Genomic DNA, 25217 nt, shown 5'->3' with positions numbered 1-25217 from the left:
GTTTAAAAGAGACTTCCTTTAAATGATTTATTCCATAAAAGCGAAAATTGTCTTCATTGATTAGACTGTGGGCACCACACATACTTATCCTTTGCATGCTGGGAAATTTGTCGTCTGCTAAAATGTCGTCTGCTGAATTTCTAAAATAAGCATTTTCTTCGATTTTTTTTGCAAAGAATACTATCAGAATAGCAAACAGTTTGGATCCAGATGAGACGCCACGTTCTGTGGCGTCTCATCTGGATCCAAACTGTTTGCAAAGGCCTTCAAAATTCGGTTCCCGCACTGAAAGAGCTAATTTGGGATGATACTTTACACACATGCTTTAAGCCTAGTTTTCCCAGAATATGGCACACCCTCTTAAACTGGTTTCTTGCGGTATTTTTGTTCCCAATTGTATTTCATGATGTTGTTTATTTCAATGAAAGGGAAATGTATTTCTTTAGTTTATTTTCAATAGAAGGACATAACATTTTTTTCGGGTAATCACAAATTGACAATTTTTTTAGGAAAGCCAAAGAGTTGAATTGTGGTAAGCTTATCCGCTAGACAAGAACAGACTACTTGCTTAGATGGTTATTGCAACACATTTTAGTACAAATACTTTATATACCATTGCCTAAGTTTTTATTGGTTAATCCATGTGTGTATTGCAACCAATGACTGCCTATACTTGCTTCAATGACACGCAATATTTCTTTCAGGCGATCACAAGGTCACGGTGACCTATGGGGGCAAGAAGATTCAGGGATCCCCGTACACAGTGCGGGTTTATGACACTGGTCGGGTTGCCGTATCTAACATGCCCTCGTCTGGGTTGCTAGTGCAGCCCGTGGTATTTGACAGTAAGTAGCCGGATATGTTTGCAAAATGGTTCCATGTATAGTTAGTTTTAATTGGTGTTGTGTGATAAGTTTTCCTTAAAAGGCAAAATGTTGTTGATATTTTAGGCTTCTGATGTATCAAGAACACAATCATAAAATTAAAATCTTAAATCCTAAATATAATAATGATTTCATCTACTCCTTGAGTCATAGACTCCTTCCAGTCAAACAATCATGTTTACAATATTAAGTCTTTAAAATATGATTAAATAAATATGAAAAAAACAACAACATTTTCTTCAAAAATTGATACAGATACTACAACAATAATTGTGTCAATAACATTGCATTGATTTGTAATCTTGTGTGTTTTATATTGTAAATAAAATGCTGTTCATGGACATTTTCAGTTGATGCTTCAAAAGCAGGCAGTGGTAACATAGAGATAATGATCAATGGAGGTGAGATTGCCTGCAGTGTACAGAACCATGGTAACTACCGGTTTACGGCGTCGTTTCTCCCTGTCTCCATAGAATATCACACCATTGAGATGAAGTTCAACAAAGAACATGTTCCAGGTAGGCTGGGATTGATCCATGAATTTTTCGAAAAAACATCGAAAATGATCAACCCAAATTTCTTAGTTTTTATGCTCCCAGATGGAATGATCAGGGGGTATATTGTTTTGGGCCTGTCTGTCTGTCATTGTATGTGTGTGTCTGTCCCAAAACTTTAACATTGCTCATACAATGAAAACTCTTGGATATATCTTCTTTAAACTTCACATGTGCATGCACCCCATTAAGATCTTCAATCAAACATGGTATGAGGTCACTAGGTCAAAGGTCAAGGTAACTGTGACCTTTACATTCAAAATATAACCTTGTTTCTAAAATAGCTGTTGTGCGGCTTCAAAGCGCAGTAGGGGGCATTGTGTTTCACAAACACAGCTGTTGTTCTCATTTAAGAAATCGTCGAATTTAAGCGTCCACAAAAAGTCATTTTTTAAAAGACCAAAAAATTTAATTCCAATTAATTAATATACATGATTTAACAGTAGCTACGAACTCTTCCTCAGTTTTGTTGAAGGAGTTATTTCCATTTTTTAACTATCACAAATATTGCCTTCAATTCACTCAGTTGAAACTAACAAACAAAATTCTAATGCACTTTTGTATAAATATTGTTACCGAGGAACATTTTAGTTAAATTGTAGTGCTATCTTTGGATTTTGGTTTTTATAAACCATAATAGTATGACTGACATTAATGTTTTCGAAGTGACCAATTAACATAATGTTTTGAGCATTTTTTTTATAGCATTGGTTGGTGCATTCTGGTCTAATTTATGACTGATGAATAGACTTATTTCAGCCAACCCATTATTGAGTTTGAAACTTTTGTGTCTGTTGTAACACTTTTATAACATAGAGAGCCGTGTTCTGAGAAATCTGGGCTTTATGCATGTGCGTTAAGTGTCATTCCAGATAGGCCTGTGCAAGTCTTACAAGCTAATCAGGGACGACACTTTTCGCTTTCATAATTTTTTTGTTAAAATAAAGTATCTTCTAAATGAAAATACAGTTTTTAGTTGCAAAGTTTTGTCCCTGATTAGCCTGTGCACAGACTTATCTAAGACAACACTTAACGCACATGCATTTAGCCCAGTTTTCCCAGTACAAGGCTATCACGCTCATCCATTGAATTATGTAATTTAGCTGAAGTTTCATTTCAGGCTCCCCGTGGCGGATCGCGATCGCAGATGCCAAAAGCATGACAGTCTCGGGCCGAGGCCTGGAGTATGTCCAGGTCAATAAAACGGCTTCATTCTCGATAATCATGAATAATCTGGATCCCAAGCAGCTTGCAGTGTCCATTCTAGGTAACCCAGATGTTGTACGAGCATGTAAACCAGTCTTCTGAACCACTGCTAGACTGGTTACCTATTTCTTTTAGAGTTTAATATCTAATTTACTCCAGTTCTTTTGATTCACAATATTTTCCATGTTGACTTTAAAACCTGGTATACCATGTTAAATATAACCCATGTTAACATTTTTTTCCCTTCAATATGATTTAATGCCCCCCCCCCCCTCTCTTTTTGTATGTACATATGAATGACCTCAAGCATTTGTTTTGAACTCCTCTTGAACAAGAGGGGGTAATCAGATGACAAACAAGATAGCGCAGTTCATGCCAAGACAGGTATTTTACAGCGTTTTATGCCCTTTATTACGTGTATGAATTGTTAAATGCAGCTCACTTTCCAGCCATACCAGCAAGAAAGTGATTAGCTTTAATTTCGTATTAATATTGGCTCTCTATCTCGACTTCTTGCTGCAAATTTTCTTGGCGGAGCTGTAATTTTGAGACCCACTAAAACTTTTTGCAGCGAATAAAGTCAAGATATAGAGCGACTATTCATTCAATATAAAAACTAATCTCTTTCTTGCGGATATGGTTTGAAGGTGAGTAGCATCTTAACAATTAATAAAATAATAATGGATATAAAACAGCTCAAAATACCTGTCTCGGCATCAACGTTGCTATCTTTATTGTCATGTGAGTACCCCCTCTGTGAACATTTGGATGAATCTCGCTCGAGCTTTTACAGTTGAATGAACTTAATGTGTAGATGATTTAACCCTTTCCTACTCAGAAGTAAAGTGAAAACGGCTTTGTGCTTGTTTGTGCACAAACAGCATAAAACCAGAACAGCCTGGGAGTAACTCGCAGTCTGCTCAGGATGCTGTTTGCTGCTCATCAGAATCTTAGGGTTGTAAATGAAGCCTTTTAAACTTAAATCTAGTAAGAAAGGTCTTTAATTAAATTAACTTTCTAAGGGACTACAAATGGGTCAAAATACATATCTAAGTTGAAGAGGTTTTAACAAAAATCAATAAGGCTGCAACAAGTTTTAGCAACTAATGTCCCTTTGTCTCTTTTTCCACTTTTGAGTATGTATAGTCCCACAATATATTGTGTATGTCACTTTAAACTGTACTAGGTGAATCTTGTTAAACTTGTAAAAGTTAAATGACCTGTATAAGTGTATGATCATAAAGAATGGAATTGTACTGCGACCATTTTTGGCAGAATGTTGGCCCTGTCTGTTCACTGTAGAATATCATTAGATTTGTCTGTGTCCAAAAATGTGTGAGGGAAGGGGGAGGGGGGTGGATCAGCGTCTGTGCGTCTGTGAACAATTTGTAGTTTAATATGTTTATAAATGCATTTAAAAAAAATATAGACGGTTTATTTCTGAATGCATTATAAACCATTTAAATATATTAAGTTTGTATCTGGAACATTGGTTGTTTAAATTTAAATACTTTTTACGAAGTTTGGCCAGTGTAAAAGTACTTAAACTTGTGCAAAGGCATTGTATACCAGGTTTAATAATACTTCTATTCTTTTTATAAATTTCTCTGACTGTGCATGAACATTTTAACCAGTTTGAAAGGGACATTCAGGGTTGATATTAACAATGTCCACACACATACATCATTTCCACGAAAAAAAAAATCAAATACGTCTGGGTAATAATGATAATTGAACAAGAAATGTCACTTAAATTGATAATATTGTAGTGTTTCATAAATTTTTATATATGGTTGTTTGGGTTTGTCTTTGAAGACATCAAAGGCATAGTATTTATCAACATTAAAAATTCATTTTAATTTAAAGGAACTGTCAATCTCAATTGAAGAAAAAAGAAAAGTTCTAAAATACCGTATTTTTTTCAATTATTAGTTTATATTGATTAAAATAGTAAGTAGATTGATCATCATCGTCATGTGGTAAACCCAAGAATGCAACTTGTGCATGTGTAGTGAATTGTATATTTTTTATATATAAAATGATCAATCTACTTGCGTTATTTATAGTGTGTATATCGTTATGTCACCTTTTTTTCGCGATGTACTTTCAATTTCACATCGCAAAATTGTATTACCAAATATACTGAAAATATGAACTTTTTTCATGTTATGTAATATACCAGTCGTGATATTTTAATCAATATAAACTGTAAATATTGTTAAAAAAAAACGGTATTTTAAAACTTTTCTTTTTTCGTCAATCGTGGTTAACAGTAATGCTGATTATGATATTATAATTGTGTAAGACAAAAGTTTCTGAGTATTTTGGAGTTTGATGATGAATGGATGGAGTCCTCAATAATATTTTACTAAATTGAACATTTTAATGGTGTAAAATATATATTTTGTGTATTTTTGTTACTAGCATGCATGTATTATGTAACAGTTGTTATGTATACAATAAAATGTAGCATGCCTCTTCAAAGACTTTGTTTTCTCTTAACCCACTTAGCAACAAGGATTGAATATAATTTATGTTATCTCTTAACCCACTTAGCAACAAGGATTGAATATAATTTATGTTATCTCTTAACCCACTTAGCAACAAGGATTGAATATAATTTATGTTATCTCTTAACCCACTTAGCAACAAGGATTGAATATAATTTATGTTATCTCTTAACCCACTTAGCAACAAGGATTGAATATAATTTATGTTATCTCTTAACCCACTTAGCAACAAGGATTGAATATAATTTATGTTATCTCTTTCACAGTTACTCACATTTGTTTGTAGTTACCAGTTTTTTGTTAAATTTATTTCGTTCATTTAGTGTCAAATTAAGAAGAATTATTGATGATGATATAAGGAAATCACACAACATTATTATAATGAATATAAATAATAAATGAATTGATTTAAGAACTTTTCATTTTTAGTCTATGATAACTTCTAAGTAATATTTCATTTGAAGATTATGTTAGTTAAGTATGCTTGTCTATGTTTGATACAATTTTGTAAATATATTTTGTACATGTGTTTTGTGACATTTTTAAAATGTAATTTCTCATTTAAGAATTAAGAACAATGTAATTTTCCATGTTTCTTTCTTTCTTTTTTTATTTGTATTTTAGCAAATAATGTTTTTTTTTATTCTTCACAGATCATAGCTTATTATCATTTATTTCAGTATTTCATTTATCATAAATTAATTATGTAAATATATATACATATATATATACCTATTTTGTTGTGAGATTCACAATTTTGTTCCAAGATGACTTAAGATTGCATTAGGGTATACACATGTATACTTTTCCTCATACTTCAGGTATGTATAACACAGCACTATCACTATAAATAACAAAATTCAATTTATGGTATCATATTTTGTAAACTGAAATATTTGCATGATTCAAATGTTCCTCTTTCTAAGCACCCTCTGTTCCATGGTTATTGGTGAAAAATGCACATTTCGCAATTTACTTTGTAGGCATTTTTATTTTGCTCATTGATAAATTCTCATAGTTTGTGAATACCTCGTGTGTTTTTGCACAACTGACATAGTATTCTGTTTTAAGATCCAACAGCTAGTCGGTATGGGATTTTGTTTCTTTAAGTTTTATAAAGTCCAGATACCTTTGTTTACCATTGGTCAGTTTGTCTGCTTGCTTGTTCTTCCATTAGTAAGTTCCAGAACATACTATTCCGTAAACATGTACATAGCATGACTGTTATCTTATTTAAGTCTTTCATCTGTGTCTAACCAGTTTTTCATCTGTGTCAAAGTGGTTTTTCATTTGTGTCAACTTGGTTTTTCACATGTGTTAAGTTGTTTGGGTGTAATTGTTTTTAAAGCTTTTCATCTGTCAAAGCAGTATGTTGAGTTCCTCATGGTCTGTTGTGTGACACGTCTTGTGTTGTTCTTCTTTCAGATCCCCATAGAAACAGCGTGCAACACAAACTAAAGAACAAAAACAATCAAATGAAGGTCAAATACACTCCTATGGAAATTGGTGGGTAGAATTAGTGTTTTAAGAATTGTATATCACTATTGGGGCTTTATGTTAGTCACATTCTGGGATAACTGGGCTTAATGTATGCGCATAAAGTGTTGTCCCAGATTAATCTGTACAGACAACACTTTACGCACATGAATTTAAACGCTGTTTTCACAGAATGAGACTCAATTAAACTGTATCCTGTTACACTAGCCATGGTAAAAAGAATGTATTCCTTGATAATTTTTCTCGAATGTCTTTATAATTACATTTAAATATTAATCCTAATAAGTATGACTTAATATACTTGAGGTTAATTAACCCATTTATGCCTAGCGTCTAGAACAAAGGCCTCGGCAAACAGCGTAGACCCAGATGAGACGCCGCATGATGCGGCGTCTCATCTGGGTCTGCCCTGTTTGCTTAAAGGAATTTCTGAAAGAAATATTCTTAATATAGAAATAAATATACTAGACATCCCTAATTTTGGAAATAAATTGATCCAATTTAGAAGAATGGGAGAGTCCACTAGGCATAAATGGGTTAATAGGAATTGTTATCTCATAGTTCTCTGATGATTTGAGGTGAAGACTTGTAAACACTCAATTGGTTGGCGGCTCAGTTACTACTTAAAAGTTTCCTGACTGCTCTTTAAGTATACAACAAGGTACCCCTGGTTTGGAAAATATACTAAAAAGGCACCAGACATACTCCGGGGTACTTTTTAGTTTATCTGAACCCAGGTTACTATATTGTAGTATACCCGAGACCAGGTTACTTTAAAAATATACCGAAACCGACGATAACCAATCAAGTCTTATAGGCTGTACGTTTTTTTAACATTTAATGTATGTTCTTAATTAAACTTAATACTGAGGATTTTGCAGTAAAAACAATGAAACATATTTTTCAAAGATAGGACCAGTCCTTGAGCATATCCATTTTAACCCTTTCCCACTCAGAAGCAAAGTGAAAAAGGCTATGTGCAAATATCATAAAACCAGCTGCGAGTAACTCGCAGTCTGTTCAGGTTTTATGCTGTTTGCTGCTCATCAGTATCTAAGGGTTGGAAATGAAGCCTTTAAAACTTGAATTTAGTAAAAAAGGTCTTAAATTAAATTTAACTTTGTAAGGGACAACAAATGCGTAAAAATACGTATATAAGTGGTAAAGAGATGCTATTCAATGTACAATAGGTGACTACACAATAACCCTGAAGTATGGAGAGCAAGAGCTCACTGGAAGCCCCTTCGTGGCCAAGGCATACAACACAACGGCCATCAAGGTCACTGATATCCCTGATGGAGTCGTCGGCCAGCCTATTGAATTTGGAAGTAAGCATTTTGAGATTTGTTTGCTATAACTGTGTGAAAATTTTATGGATTTCTAAAATACTTGGCAGAAGTGACAAGCATTAAAAAAAAAGTTGAGTTCAAAAACATGGTATGTTCTTGGAAGGTCAAGTTCACAATTTGAAGTTAAAGGTCAAAAATAAGATTTAAGTGCATTAGGGATTTGTTGACCTAAAAAACCTCATTGATGTGGACATCCTTGGGAAAATGTCATTCGTGTTAGGAATTGCTTCATTGATGTGTACATCCTTGGGAAAATGTCATTCGTATTAGGAATTGCTTCATTGATGTGTACATCCTTGGGAAAATGTCACTCCTGCTAGGAATTGCTTCATTGATGTGTACATCCTTGGGAAAATGTCACTCTTTCTAAGAATTGCTTCATTGATGTGTACATCCTTGGGAAAATGTCACTCGTGTTAGGAATTGCATCAGGGTGTGTAACTTGTGTTAGGAACTGCATCATGGTGAGTAAGTCATGTTAGGAATTGCATCAGAGTGTGCAACTCATGTTAGGAATTGCACCCGGGTGTGTAACTCGTGTAAGGAGATGCATTACAGTGTGTAGCTCATGTTAGGAATTGCATCATGGTGTGTAATTCATGTTAGGAATTGCATCAGGGTGTGTAATTCATGTTAGGAATTTCATCAGGGTGATGCTGTTGCCAATATTTGGAGCAGTGTTTAACTGGTAAAATGCTCTAGATGTTTGTGTATCAATTGCCAGCGGGGTGGGGGCATTGAAAATTTCAGCAACACATATCTTTTTTCCATCCAAGGAGAAATCTTGTGGTAAAAAAAACATTGAGCTAACAAGTTTTGTGTTATTCATCTAGCACGTAGCATGTACACAAACCAAGGGGCTCCCTTTGTAAAGTGCTACAGTGTTTTACTGGGATTCCTGGAATTGCAATATTGTCTGTGACTGCCTCTATAGCAAAAACAAGGGCTATCGAAAAAAAAGTGCATATTCTTTCATGGGGTATCCTACACAGCATGGTCAGATCAACATGCAGATTCACACACAAAAACGGCATTGTTCATTTTATAAATGAAATGCGCTATGGGGAAAAGGATGTAATGCAAGTGTGTTAAATGTCATCCCAAATTAGGGACCACACATTCAACCTAAACATGAGTTTTTCGAAGAGAGACTTCAGTTTAAAAAAATTTGCTCCATAAAAGTGGACTGCACAGGCTAATCTGGAACCACTCCATACGTGCATTCGTGAAGCCCAGTTTTTCCAGAACACCACTAATATACATGAGTCACATTCTGAGAAAACTGGGCTTAATGCATGTGCGTAAAGTGTCATCCCAGATTAGCCTGTGCAGTCCTGCATAGGCTTATCAAGGACAACACTTTCCACTTTTATAACATTTTTTGTTTAAATGAAGTCTCTTCTTAGCAAAAATCCAATTTAGGCGGAAAGTGACGTCCCTGATTAGCCTGTGCGGACTGCACAGGCTAATCTTGGACGACACTTTAGGCACATGAATTGAGCCCAGTTTTCCCAGAACACCACTTATAAACGTATGTTCCCCCCTTGTCCAGTTGATGTAAGGAAGGCCGGGGAGGGCCAGCTGGAGATCATGGTGAACAGCGGCACCCTGCCCAACACGGTAGAGTCCCAGGAGACCGGTGTGTACAAGATGAGCTTTACACCCGAGGAGGCGGGCCAGCAGAAAGTGGAGATCATCTTTAACCAGGAGCAACATCCAGGTACAAAGTTTAAATCTTTTTATTCCCCCTGGATCGAATGATCAGGGGTATATTGTTTTTAGACTGTCTGTCATTGTGTCATTGTATGTGTGTGTGTGTGTGTGTGTCTTTCCCAAATCTTTAACTTTGGTCATAACTTTTGCAATATTGAAGATAGCAATTTGATATTTGGCATGAATATGTATCTCATGGAGTTGCACATTTTGAGACTGAAAGGTCATGGTCATCCCTCAAGGTCAAAGGTCATTTTTGTCTAAAATAGCTGCCGTGCAGCTTCAAAGCCCAGTAGGGGTCATTGTGCTTCACAAACACAGCTCTTGTTATTTTAGTTGGATTGCATCAAAAGCCTACAGCTTATTGAGTCCTTTACCTGGGTAGAACCAGTAATTGGTGTCTATTGGAGATTAAAAGAACGCTCCCACAAATGGGATAAGACTTGTGATATCCCAGTCGCTAGGCTGACACCATATTCACTGCGCTGTGGCAACACATTTACTTGATCATTAGTATCTGTTGTATGCAAAGTTAAGATGCGCAAGTCACTGTTTAAGGCCTAATGGATATGGTGTCAGCCTTGGGATGGGGAAGATCCGGGTTTGTTGCTAAGGTTTGGAGCATTCAACAGACATTTTTAGTGAAACCATAGAACTGGTTTGCCGAAGGAAACTGATAAAAGCATTTCTCTGAAATCAAAATATTATTATACAGATTTTCTATCTTTATTAAACGCTAATATGGTGGAGTGGTAGTCGATGAGATCCTTGTCAATATTATGGTACATGTTTGTTACAATCTAGATACACACTTCTGTATCTTATGTGACAATAAAGTAGAAAAGATAATCAAAGAAATTAAAGATATGATTTCATAAATTTAATTTGTTAATACGATGGAATTTTCTGAAAAATTCCCATACTGGAAAACAAATTGCAGAGTTACTTCCCTTGATGCACGGATAATTTTGCTTTAAAAGTGTTGCTTCCCTTGATATTTGAAAAAAAAAAGTAATTTTTACTTCCCTTGACTTCAGATTCTCCATTTACTTGCAATGCTGTGAGTCTTACAGCAGTTCAAGTAAGAAGCTTCGAATTGCAACTTCCTGTAGACAAGTCTGCCAGTTTCTACCTAGATTTGGAAAGAGCATTGGATGTCAATGTTGATATAATTTGTAAGTCAAGTAGTTCTATGCAGTATGCACACAATTTATCACAATTATTGTTTTTTATCATGACAATTACAATGCATATAACACAATATGTAAATTGCTTTTATATGTATAAATGTATAGTGTATGACGATGATTTGCATGGTGTTTGTTGGGGTTGGTTTTCAAACAAATGTATTTGCAGTAAATGAAAGGCTTTTATAGAACAACAGGTATTTTATAGTGCACACACAAATCATTTTGAGCAATAAATTGAACAATATAAAAATCAGAAAATCTTTGTAAAAAGTATATAAAATATTAAATATTTAAACATATTACTAGCAAATTAAATTGTGTTTATTACTTATAAATATAATTGCTTTGTAAATTTTCTTGGAGCTGGAATGTTCATTCAGTGTTAATACTAACAATATTTGAGTATGCAATAATAGTAATGCATTACTTTGATATGTTTCTTTTATATAATATAACATAATGCTGCTACAGGTGTGTTTGTTATTTATGCATACTAACCATGCAAAATGTTGTTTCTTATTGAAATATTATGCATTGCTTTCTTGTTTATGTCTCTGATCTACAAAAAATAATTTGGGAGAATCATGTGCTTATGTTCATTGTATAACTAATATCTTATTGCATGCCCAACAATTTGTTGTTGTTGTTATTAAGCACTCTTTTTATCCTCCCCCAAAAAATTGGGGGGGAGCATATAGTCGCCGCTTTGTCCATCCGTCCGTCCGTTTGTGTGTCTGTCCGTGCACAATTTTTGTCCGGGTTATTTCTCAGCAACTAATGACCGGAATTCAATTAAACTTTATGGGAAGCTTCACTACCAAGAGGAGATGTGCATATTATCAGCGGGTTCTGGTTGGATGATTTTTCACAGAGTTATGGCCCTTTGAAATTTTCTATAAAAAACTTCTTGTCCCCCCCCATCTACTGTGCCCTCAAAACTTTTTCTTTTATCTGAATATATAGTGCAGTATTGTGAGAAAAAAAAACTTTGGGGAGCATCACCTGTCTCTGACGGTTTCTTGTTTTCTTTTATTTAGTGAAAAGTTACTTTTTATTAAAATTTCTCCAGCAGCTCACAGTAAACTGTAACAGCATGTTATTGATTCTTCCACTAATGAAAAGAGTAGACACTATGTGAGGTTCTTTTTATTTTATTAAAGTATAATTTGTGAACTTAGTTTCAACAATGCATGCATGTTTTTATTCACCACTATATCAAAAATTTGTTCTATCAACAAATATTAACTCTGAAAGCCACACTTTTCTGTGAATATGAAGAAAAGAAAAGATGCATAGAAAATTTGTATCTCTGGTATCCCATATAAGTGTTTGAAATATATGGAACATTTGAGTATTAACAGCATTGGGTGATCGGTATTTTGCAAGATCAAGGAACATTTCTACTCATGAAGTATGCATGAAAACACTGAGATCCAGGTAAGTGAAGCATTACTCATATTTCATCGATTGAAAACAGTAAATAATTGTATATTTCAACTTGTAGCAACCTTGATTACTTTTGATGTGGAACAATAGTTATGTATATTTGTATTGTTTAGATGTCTATAAAGTCTGTTGATGAATCTAAATGTTAATGGTTGAATCATTTGTGGTATTTATTTCTCAAATGTGCCTTTTTTTGCAAAAATAATGTGTAAGCACATAATGTTTTGTAGAGTGTTGATCATTATGTAATTATAGCATGTCCATATTACAGCTCCCTCTAAAAGGGATGTAGCGGTCAATTACACCCAAGAGAAAGATGGAGTACAAAGAATAGATTTTATACCAAAAGAAGTTGGTAAGTGTATTATGAAATGGGCCATATATAAAGTTCCAGCCGAGGTTCTCTTGAAAAACATTAAAAATAAATCTAAGGTGGGTTACATATTTAAGGCTTAATGCACACATTTTCAAATGATACATGTTAGAATACGGGTCCAATTGCTTACCAAAAATTTAAAATTTGAATGATATATTATTCATTTAGTTTCTATGCAATAAATTTGTACTAACCCTTAATAAAGTATATAAATGTTTTTAAAGCATAACATTATACATGTATTTCTTACAAACCGAACATTTTTAAGTTTTTAACACTAATCCATAGTTTTGAAAATCAATCCTGTATTGTTGAGTTTTAACTAGTAACAATTTTTGCATCTTGCACAAAATTGAATACCATGAAACTATTAAAGTCTTGCTCTGGGAAAATGGGGCTTAATGCATATGCGTAATGTGTTGCCTCAGTCTGCGCAGGCTAATCAGGGATGACACTTCCTGCCTAGCCCTTTGCATGCTGGGAAATTTGTCGTCTGCTAAAATGTTGTCTGCTGAATTTCTCAAATTAGCATTTTCTTCTATTTTTTTCAAAGAATACTATCAGAATAGCAAACAGTTTGGATCCTGAGGAGATGCCATGTTCTGTGGCGTCTCATCTGGATCCAAACTGTTTGCAAAAGCCTTCAAAATTCGGTTCCAGCACTGAAAAAGCTAGACTTGATTTTATTTAGAGGAAACTTCCTTTAAAGGAAAAATTCTATCAAGCGGAAAGTGTTGTTCCTGATAAGCCTGTGTGAACTGCGTAGGCTAATATGAGACCACACTTTACGCACATGAATTAAGCACCATTTCTCCAACAAATTATTACATTATTTTCCAGGTTTGCATATAGTCAGTTTATGCAGAAAATGTCATACCTGATCAGCCTTGCTCGTACTTCACAGGCTTATCTGTAAGGACACTTTACGCACAAGTATTAAACCCAATTTTCACAGAGCGAGAACTGTTTAATTTTGTAGGGGTGCATATGGTGAGTGTCACTTACCGGGGGGCCCACATGGCTGGCAGTCCTTACAGCTTTAAGACCTGGGACCCCAAGCTGGTCAGGCTGTCAAAGATGCCTCTGGGGATACTCAACAGTCCTTTCAAGTTCAGAGGTACTGGATTGCCGTGAAGTTTGCTCTATCCATTTACCAGATATGCATTATGAGGCGTTTGTAGTCCCATGGAAAATTAAATTGAGGACCTTTCTGACTAGATTCAAGCTTTAAGGGCTTCGTTTCCCATAAGATACTGATGAGCATCAAACAGCATGAAACCTGAACAGAATGCCAGTTACTCGCAGGCTATTCTGGTCTTTTATTGGTTGCTTGTTGCTATTTTCACTTGTGTTTTAATCTTGGAAGGATTATCTACACATTAATTAAAGATTTCAGTGTTAAAATGCATGGTTTATAAAGTCAACTGCCTTTGCAGTTTTAGGTACATCAAATATGTTTGTTGGTAATGTTAATTGCTTTATTGTGGGGCCTGAGACTTTGAGATACAGCACAATGAATTCTGCCAATGTGCTTTCATTAAAATACCTGATTATTTATTCAAAATTATGAAACATACCAATCAGGTTTATTCGTACATCAACTACTTTGCATGAAAACGTTTTTAAATGTACCAACTAATGACAGTTTATTATAGGTACAAAATGTGTTTCTTTTTGTTGTGTTTATGCATGTACATGTATTGTTTACTGTAAAGGCAGATCTTTTATTTTCATATTTTCCTTCATTTAACCTCATGACTATATTAAAAGTCTCCCTTTTAAGGTTATGATAATTATGTATGGTAAATGGAATGTTATAATTGTATAATTGTCCCTGATAAGCCTGTGCTGTCCTTGGGAGGACACTCAATGCATATGAATTAAGCCCAGTTGTCACAGAGTGCAGCTCATGTAATATAGCTGCTTTGTTTCAGTCCTTGGTGAGGAAGCTGGAGATGGGACTATGGAGGTAACCGTGACAACAGATGGGGAGAAAATCCCGACCCAGCTAGAGGCACTAGGGGAGGGAACTTTTGAGGTGACTTTCATGGGCGAGGGTGAACGAAGGCATGAGTTATCCATCTTGTTCAACGGAGAACACATTCCAAGTAAGTTCTGATAGATTAAAAGACTGTAAGCAATGGTAAGCTTCTAGCCATTGTATCTGCAATTACTCTGCACAATGCAAAATGTATTACATGACTGGCACAGAGGATATGATGTCAGCCTAGCGACCGAGTCATTCCACGATCTATTCACACTCAGGAAACACAATTTTGTCATAGACACCAAGAACGTTTAATAGACACTAAGAACTTTTCATAGACATCAAGAACTTTCAATAGACACCAAGAACTTCCCATAGACATCAAGAACTTTCAATAGACACCAAGAACTTCCCATAGACATCAAGAACTTTCAATAGACACCAATAACCTTCCATAGACACCAAGAACATTCCATAGACACCAAAACCCTTCCATAGAAACCATGATCTTTCCATTGCCGCCAAAAACCTTCCATATACACCAAGAATTGTTCCTCCCCTCTGAAAGCACTCCATTAGTTTCTAAACAATTTTTGCTTTTGAATCAGTCAAGTCATAAGAAATAGTTCAAGCCTTAAAGTTATAATGCACCACAAATGAAAGTGTTCTAAATTGTCAATCAGAATATATGTATTGACATCCTCAACACAATTTCTTTCTTTTGCTTTATTTTTGTTTGAATCAATTTACATATAACTTGAAAGCTATTTGTCATTCAAGCTTAAATTATGAGTACAGCATTTCCAATTTTAAGGATTATGCAGAGATAATATTTGGTGTGTTTGGTGTGTTTCCAGACTGTGTCCTTTGCACCGCTTAACTAGACAGTTTCTATGCAAAGCAGTTGTTTTATGTGAGCCTCATTCTGGGAAAACTTGTGTAGTGCACACAGGCTAATCTGGGACAAAACTTGTGTTGTGCACACAGGCTAATCTGGGACAAAACTTGTGTAGTGCAAACAGACTAATCTGGGACAAAACTTGTGTAGTGCACACAGGCTAATCTAGGACAAAACTTGTGTAGTGCACACAGGCTAATCTGGGACAAAACTTGTGTAGTGCACACAGGCTTATCTGAGACAAAGGTTGTGTAGTGCACACAGGCTAATCTGGGACAAAACTTGTGTAGTGCACATAGGCTAATCTGGGACAAAACTTGTGTAGTGCACACAGGCTAATCTGGGACAAAACTTTCTGCTTAGACTGCTCATATCAAACCTACTGTTACTTTTCGTCCAGGTAGTCCACTGTCGATCAACTTCGCCGATATGGACAAGATCAGGGTACAGCGACCAGAGAGGAGCCTGTATCCGTGCCACCACTGGGTGAACCTTCACATGACCTGTGCCCCCTCAGCCATTGAGGATCTGGCCATCCATATCATTGGTCAGTTGGAACGCATGAGGCACGCTTTGGGAAAACGGGGCTAAATGCATGTGCCAAAAGTGTCGACCAGAGTAGCCTGTGTGGTCCACACAGGCCAATCTGGGATGAAACTTTCTGCCTAGACTGGATTTTTGGACTGCCTTGGCTTCTTAGACTTTAAATATAGAAATGAAAAGTTCCATAAAATGGGGAAAGTGGTATCCCAGATTAGCCATTACAAACTGCACAGGCTAATCTGGGATGATACTTAACACACATTTATTAAGCCCTATTTTCCCAGAGTCAAGGAAGACTCAACAAAACAGAATATTTACAACATAACTTTTAAATCATTATTCTTTATTGTTTGGTTTTAGTTTCAGAATAGGTTGTTAAAAACGGGTCAAGATTTTCCTGTGAACATCATGCGTAATGGTATCTAATTGCAGGGCCAGTCTATAACAGAGTACCATTCAAACTGAGGAATATTGGAGACCGCCTGTACAGCATTGACTGGATACCAATCAAGCCAGGGACCTATGACGTGGAAGTGAAATATGGCGATGTGATACCTGCTTGGGGCTGTCCAATGAGAATTGAGGCCTTTGACTCGACAAAGGTCAAGGTCACTGGTCACTGGGATGAGCCCAAAGTCGGCACAAGACATTTGATGAAAGGTTTCGTCTATATTATATATTTATTGTGCTTATAAATTTGTAAGTCATGTGTTGAGAGCAAACTATTGTATATGATGTCTTCTTCATACTTGTTTTGTTAGATACAATAGTTTAATCTATCGCAGCAAGACAACATGACTAAAGTTGGTATTGGTAATGAAATGGGGCCATTCTCTCCGTTCATCAGATTAAAGAACGGCAGTTTCTTGCATAAGTATGTGCACTTAGAACTCAAACCAGCTAACCCTGGGAAAAGTGTGAGTTGGTAAATTTAACGCTGTGTAATTACTTAAATACTGTTGAAAACAACAAAAAAATCCAACGAAACAAACATTCAAACAATAGTTTCATGATCAAACCTCAAAATATGTAACATAACAATAAATCAACTTGTGATGGATCTTGTGTAATAAGAACAGTTTTTTAGCCGATATAATTATTTTAAAGATCATCTCATAGGTTCATTTGCCTGAGATTTATATTGAAGATTATGATGCAAAATAAAGAGTTTTGTGTAGATTTGATTTTTATACACCCCACAATAAATTAAAGAGGGTATAGCAGATTCCTCATTGGTGTTTGTCCATCCGTGTGGAAACTTAGCATTTCTACAACAAGATTATCTTGCCAGATAATCTTGTTTGGTAGTAGTCACTTATTGGGCAAGCTATAGTAAGTTTTGATGTCCAAAAGATCTTTCCAAAAATGGATGGGCCACAACGTTGTGTTTGGCGAATGTGTGTCTTAATTCCAGTTGATCTTTGATCCACAGTTATTGTTTAACCTTCACCATTTAGATACTCATTTTAAAGCATTTGTAATCACTTAGAAAATCAAAACTTAATTAAATACCTTTCTTAATAGATTCAAGTTTTTAAGGCTTCCTTTCCAAACCTTAAATACTGATGAGCAGCAAATGGCTTAAAACCTTAACAACTTGTGAATTACTTTCCTTTTTCACCTTAACATCTTGTGAATTACTTTCCTTTTTCACGTGGCTCCTTAGCAGGAAAGGGTTAAATTTTATTCCGAAATGTTGACCATTATAAATTACATTTTCCAGTTGATGTGAATTCAGCTGGTCCTGGGGACCTTCATGTCGTGATCATGAACAGCGAGGGAACTGTCCAATCAGCCATCGAGAAAGCTATGGATGACCTTCTACACTTGACCTTTGACCTTGAGAAACCTGACCTCTATGATATCTACATCTCTTATAATGGAGTGCCCGTTCCTGGTAAGCCGAGTTGTTGGAAAACTGTTTGACAATTAGGCTTAATGCATGTGCGTAAAGGGTTGTTCCAGATGGGCAGGGGCAACACAATCCCCCTAGACTGAATTTTTGTTTAAAAGACCTCTATAAAAAGAAAAATTACTTAAAAGTGGAAAGCGTTTTCCCTGATTAGTCTGTGCATTCTGCACAGGCTTATCTGGGACAACACTTACACACATGCTTAAACCCCAGTATTCAAATAAAGGGGCAACAACATCAGTGATAACAAAATGAAATGTTGAAACATTGCTAAGCCATTGCACAAGGAATACAAAACTGCCCAATCTTAATACTAACTTCTTGTTCTTGACTTATGATAACTTTGCAACTCAACCTTGATTTCAATGGTTACTTTCTGTTTAAATAAAGCAACAAAATGTATATGCTACTAATAAAAAGCTTGCCATTATAAAAAACATGTTTCGAATAAAGTAAAATCATGCACATAAAGCTGATATTACACTGTAACATTTTTGCTTGGCTGAGCATGGCCAAGGTAAGGGAAATTAAAAGTCATGTGCACAATTAAGGTAATATGCTATAAAAAATACCATATTATATGAAATCTTTTATTTTCCTTCATTTTACTGGTCTAGACATGTGTTTCATCTAATATTGTAACAGTAAAAATAGGCTACAATCCTCCTGCAATTCAATGAGGCATTAAGGCATTTTGTGCTTCTTTTATGTTACTTAATTTTGTATTTGTTTGGCCAGAGTTAAAATTAATTTTCAAACATATAATTTTGTTAAAATAACTGATATTTTGAAAGTAACATAATTTTGTATTATTAACTTCTTCACTTCAATTGTGATTGATAAATTAATAAAAACACAAATACAGGGGTTGAGTGTAAAATGTTGAATCATTTTACCATATTTCTATCAGATACAGGTTTTTCTTACTTCCCCATTGTGAAATCAAAATAACAATCAAACATAAATTTGACATTTCTACAACAAGTAGGGATCCAATATTAAATTATTCCATTTACATTTATTTGCAGGTTCGCCCTTCAAAATCAGCTTGAAGGAAGATTCCAGTCGAGCTCTTGCACTGCCAAGTTACACAAGATATTTCCTTGTTCAGGACATACAATGGTGCTTCCTGCAGTCCTTGGGGTATTACCTCCCCTTGGATCAGATTACCATGTTCATCACAGGTGGATACAGAATGCTGAATGCTCGGAGTGGAGTTTGTAGCATGATTATGCAACCAAATGCTGAATGCTCAGAGTGGATTTTGTAGCATGATTATGCAACCAAATGCTGAATGCTCAGAGTGGATTTTGTAGCATGGTTATGCAACCAAATGCTGAATGCTCAGAGTGAATTTTGTAGCATGGTTATGCAACCAAATGCTAAATGCTTGGAGTGGAGTTTGTAGCATGGTTATGCAACCAAATGCTGAATGCTCAGAGTGGAGTTTGTAGCATGACAATGCAACCAAATGCTGATCCAGTGCTCAGAGTGGAGTTTCTAGTATGGTTATGCAACCAACTGCTGAATGCTCAGAGTGGAGTTTGTAGCATGATTATGCAACCAAATGCTGATTTAGTGCTCAGAGTGGAGTTTGTAGCATGGTTATGCAACCAAATGCTGATTGCTCGGAGTGGAGTTTGTAGCATGGTTATGCAACCAAATGCTGAATGCTCGGAGTGGAGTTTGTAGCATGGTAATGAAATGCTCAAAGCATGACTTGAGATCGGGCACTAAAAGGCAGAGTATTATGTTAGGGGTAACAAAGGTGATGTGGGGTACACTCCAGGTTAAAGCCGAGCATGTGTTGTGATATAATGCTCTGAAACATATTGTAGAGTTGTCATTTCTTTAGCATAGTGCATATCGTCGCTGTCGTTCTCAAACCTCGTAGCTCCAAAATTTTCAAAATATTTTTTTCGTCTTTTCCGAATATATGAAGTCTGGCGCGTGTTTTGTGCTATATCTCGTAGCTCTACGCCAATCAGAGCCCTTGAAAAAGCTACGTGACGTGACGAAATGTTGTAGAATGATTGTTGGTTTTTTTCCCGGCAAAAAGTCGTATCGACGCCATTTCACCTATAGGTACGTGGTTTTGTTTGGACAAATTTGACAAAAACGTTTTTATTTTTTTTATTTTTTTGAAACTACGAGGTTTCCTATAAAAAAAAAATGAGACGGTTTTTTCTCTCCTGAAAAGTAGGCATTTTGTAGCTACGAGGTTTGAAAACGACAGCGACGATATGGCATGTCATGTGCATGATTTGTGATACTGAAAAGCAGCAGCAGGCTCTGATACAATGATTGAAATGATAAGGCATGTTGGCATGATTGGTTCCATCTTGGTTGGTATAGCGGTGTTATGTGTGAAGTGAGAACTTCAGAGTTGGAGACACAATGGATGGACCTTAACCCTTTGCCACTTAGATATGTATTTTGACACATTTTTAGTCCCTTAGAAGACAGTTACATTCAATTTAAGATCTTTCTTACTAGATTCACATTGTAAAGGCTTTATTTCCAACCCTTAGATACTGATGATCAGCAAACAGCATAAAACCTGAACAAGCTGCGAGTTACATGCAGGCTGTTCTGGTTTTATGCTGTTTGCACATAGCCATTTTCAATTTGCTCCTGAGTGGGAAAGGTTTAAAGAATGCCTGTATATGTATACATATCCACTGAAGAGCAAATATGAACGATAGATTTGCTCTTCACACGTATGAAAATCAAAATTATATTCAGCCTTTGTGGTAAATGCGTTTGGTTTACTTAGTGAAAAACCTGAATTAGGCTGCTTGGCAGTAAAGAGAATACAAAGAAAAAAGAATGGAAGGATTTAAAACATGTTGTTGGTGTTTCAACAAGCATGCAGAATTATACAAGTATATGTAATATAAATTATATGCATTCATCTGTGTGCTGTAATAGAATGTGCACGAAGAAATTATGTATATTTTGGGAATGCTAATAAACCTTTGTTTATAGAAGTGAATGTGATTTTCTTGTCACTGTTAGTTTCTTTCATAACTTGTAGACTAACAATAGTATTTAAATGTTCAATACATAATTACATTTAGCACGCTAAAATTATAACAAAATATTTTTTTTTTATATACTAGTGTACTATATACTATACATTCAGTACTAACACATACATTATATATTTGTTATGCATTCTAATCAAGTTTATTGTAAACAGTTATTTTTAGATTCTAATTCAATACATGTAGTGTTCTGCTCCTGTTATCAGTTTTTTATTTATAAGTTTTTATTTTATAAACAATGACCATTATAATTGTAAATATTATTATTATTACAAAGATGACATACAAGTTATCAAACATAGCTATCACATGGTTTGAGAAAGATAATGCCATATTGCAAGCATACGTTACCCCTTTCAGCGCTGGAACCGAATTATAAAGGCCTTTGCAAACAGTTTGGATCCAGATGAGACGCCACAGAACGTGGCGTCTCATCAGGATCCAAACTGTTTGCTATTCTGATAGTATTCTTTGAAAAAAATCTAAGAAAATGCTTATTTTAGAAATTCAGCAGACGACATTTTAGCAGACTACAAATTTCCCAGCATGCAAAGGGTTACTGTAAGCTTGTGTGCAAGGGTAAGTTACCTACTCATATGAAAGCATCTACATTTTAATAGCATAGCAAAAAGACCAAAAAGATTGATTAATGTTCTATGACACACAAAAAGTGCCAACCAACTTTCCTCCAATATTAACCCATTTATGCCTAGTTGACTCTCCCAGCCTTCTTAATTGGATCAATTTATTTCCAAAATTAGGGATGTCTATTATATTTATTTCTATATTTAGACTATTTCTTACAGAAATTCCTTTTAGCAAACAGCGCAGACCCTGGTGAGACGCCACATCATGCGGCGTCTCATCTGGGTCTACGCTGTTTGCCAAGGCCTTTTTTTCTAGACGCTAGGCATAAATGGGTTTAGAACAATCCACTTGATGCTTGAGTTGCATTGTTAGATTTGAATATTTGCAGCACCAACCGGTGACAATGTCAAGGCAAAGGTTTCGTCCCAGGGTAGCGGATACAAGGTAGAATGGAAGCCTAAGGTAGCAGGTAAGTGGAGGTGTGTTCTGGAAAAACTGGTCTTAATGCTTGTGCGTAAAGTGTCATCCATGATTAGCCTGTGCAGTCTGCACAGGCTAATCATGGACGACCCTTTTTGTCCAAACTGGATTTTGTTTAGAAGAGACATAATTTATATAAAAAAAATCCATCCCTGATTAGCCTGTGGGGACTTCACAGGCAAATCTTGGACGACACTGAATGCACATGCAACATTAATTTATTGGTGCATGTAACACAAAGATAAACATGTAACACAAAGATAAACTAAAACACTGAAATAAAGTATAAGCACATTATATGCAAAAATGTATTTTGATCTTGTTTTTGTGTACTTTCTGGTTTATGTGCATTTTTCCAATGCGAAAGCATATATATATATTGAAAGTATACCAGCATTCTCTTACGGTAACGTTTACATTAAACCTAAGCTAGATATATAATTAAATTGAAAGCAAAAAATGGGTATATTTTTGTGCCATATTCCCTTTTTCACTGGTACATATTTCGTTCATTCCTGCAGGTCGCCACATAATCAACATTCAGTATGGCGGTATGCAAATCCCCGGCAGTCCATTCTATGTGGATGTGTTTGATCTGGCTTCAATCAGGGTAGACAACTTTAGGCAAGGAACTGTGGGAGATGAGGCAGGATTCAGTGGTGAGTTACTTCCCTTTGAATGAATGCATAATCCCAATATGATGTAGACATAGAAATTAATTGAGAAATGTTTGTGCAATTATCCTGAAACTTCAAGGAAATGTCAATAAGTACTAATGAATGAAAGGTTTGCAGATTTGATAATTTTGAGTATTATTTGTTCAGATGGTCAGTTTCATAGAGTCTGATTTTCAACATTTTTATGCTGTCTATAAATAATATATCTTTATCACAAATGCTTTTTTTAATAACTAATGATGTTTAGGTTCAGCTTAATAATCTAGTTGATTTATGTTAAGAAATTAATAACATTTATTAAAGAATGATAATGTATTTAATGATAGAAAGATGATCCAATTTATGTTATAAAGATGTGTGATTAACAAGTTGGAAAGATGATGTGATTTATGTTAACAAGATTATGTGATTTATGTTTGAAAGTTGTGTACTTTATGTTGGAAAGATGATAATTGTGATTTATGTTAAAAGATGCTTTTTGTTGGAAAGATTGTGTGATAAATGTTGGATGTTATTAATGATAGAAACATGATGCAATTTTTGTCAGAAAGATGATGTGATTAACATATGAGAAATGATAATTGTGATTTGTAGTAGAAAACTGATGTGACGTACATTAGAAAGTTGATGATAGAGATTGAGGTTAGAAAGAGGATACAATTTATGTTAGAAAGATGATGACTGTGATTTATGTTAGAACAATATAGTTTTTTAATTGTGTGAAATGCATTTAGTACTGGGGTCGTATTCCAGAAACATCTTAAGTCATTTCTTAAATATTTTCACTTAAGTTCAAAATTACAATGTTTTGTATTTCTTTACTAAATAAAGACATGCATGTTTTTTTGGTATTCCTCAAATAAGATTGACATAATGATGTTATTCTTATGTAGTTGTCGATGCCTAACTATGAAATGAAACACTTAAGAAAAATTCCCAAATTAAGGATAAAAATAAAATTTAACTTAAGATGCTTCTGGAATACCACCCCTGGACTTCATATATTTTAAAAACTTATTTCAATACCATGCTAGAGATGATTGTGATTCATGTTATAAATATTGTCTGATTGATGGAAATATACAATACTTTGTGCGAAACACATAATTTACTAATTAAAGAACACGCTAACTTTAAGACAATAATGTTGTTTCCAGTTGACTTCAGCGGGGCAGGTATGCTGGAACAGGAGGTGCAGATCGTCGGCCCGTCGGGTGTTGACGTGGTGTACGACACCCGGGAGCTGGGTCACCTCTGGCGTGACTACATCTACGAGGCTGAGGAGCCCGGGCGATACCAGATCTACGTGAGATACGCTGGCTTTGAACTGCCTGGTAAGTAGGCTTTGGGTTGCGTGTTTTAGTTTAAACAGGTTGCTTCATCTCATCTCTGATCTTCGCCTTTGGTACCATCTAGAACCTCCAGGCATTTTGTTAGTCCCGTATCGGTGAAACGGTTTGCACTCTGTGTGTCTGTCAGTCTGTCGCACTTTTCTGGATCATGCGATAATTTTAAAAGTTCTTCATATTTTTTCATGAAACATGGACAGATGCAATATGGGGATTATGGACATCATTTCATGTTGTTCCTACATCAAGAATTCTGGTTGCTATGGCAACAAATAGACTAGAAATATTGCTGAAAATGGTGGATCATGTGATAACTTTAAAAGTTCTTCATATTTTTTCGTGAAACTTAAAATATGGATAGATGGCAATATGGAGATTATTCACGTCATTTCATTTTGTTCCTACATCAAGAATTCTGGTTGCTATGGCAACAAATAGATGACAAATATTGCTGAAAATGGTGGATCCTGCGTAGGTAGGGGACTTATAGCTGAAAATGATTAATTCTGCGTAGGTAGGGGACTTAAATAGCTTGGCAATGGTCTTGTTGTTTGTTATTTCTGTAGCTTGCATGTTTTTCACAGGGAAGGATAGCTTGCCTTATGACAAACCATCCTGCTACATTCAGTCAGATGTTCACAGGGTAGGGTAGCTAGCCGTATGACAAACCATCCTGCTACATTCAGTCAGATGTTCACAGGGTAGGGTAGCTAGCCGTATGACAAACCATCCTGCTACATTCAGTCAGATGTTCACAGGGTAGGGTAGCTAGCCTGCTACATTCAGTCAGATGTTCACAGGGTAGGGTAGCTAGCCGTATGACTAGCCCTTATCCTATTTTTAGTCAGACTTTTTGTCCACCTTTGGTGGAGATTTTTTTATTGCTCTTGATTATGGCAAAGAACAACAAATCTGTGAATAGTCAGCTGTATTTTTGTATTAATCCTTCCCCACTTAGATACGTATTTTTAGCGTTTGTAGTTGCAGAGAAAGTTACATTTCATTAAAGAC

At 35.4% G+C, this 25217-nt stretch overlaps 1 protein-coding gene across 7 annotated transcripts in view; it reads left to right on the top strand.

Annotated features, from left to right (window-relative positions):
- The window catches only part of LOC127834579 (filamin-B-like), an 89857-nt gene that overhangs the window by 35732 nt on the left and 28908 nt on the right, over positions 1-25217 (top strand). For 6 of the 7 annotated variants that reach the window (XM_052360568.1, XM_052360565.1, XM_052360567.1 and 3 more), the window contains 10 exons: positions 705-845; positions 1235-1402; positions 2559-2705; positions 6580-6660; positions 7842-7979; positions 9553-9720; positions 10751-10888; positions 22089-22169; positions 22702-22839; positions 24015-24191. In XM_052360568.1, the coding sequence (XP_052216528.1) occupies positions 705-845; positions 1235-1402; positions 2559-2705; positions 6580-6660; positions 7842-7979; positions 9553-9720; positions 10751-10888; positions 22089-22169; positions 22702-22839; positions 24015-24191 (1377 nt within the window). The remainder of the gene's footprint in view (positions 1-704; positions 846-1234; positions 1403-2558; positions 2706-6579; positions 6661-7841; positions 7980-9552; positions 9721-10750; positions 10889-22088; positions 22170-22701; positions 22840-24014; positions 24192-25217) is intronic. The other variant, XM_052360570.1, reaches the window with a different exon arrangement.

Source organism: Dreissena polymorpha, chromosome 6 (assembly GCF_020536995.1).
Source record: "Dreissena polymorpha isolate Duluth1 chromosome 6, UMN_Dpol_1.0, whole genome shotgun sequence".
Lineage (NCBI taxonomy): Eukaryota > Metazoa > Mollusca > Bivalvia > Myida > Dreissenidae > Dreissena > Dreissena polymorpha.
The sequence above is the reverse complement of the archived record's forward strand: the minus strand, read 5'-3'. Positions and strand labels throughout refer to the sequence as shown.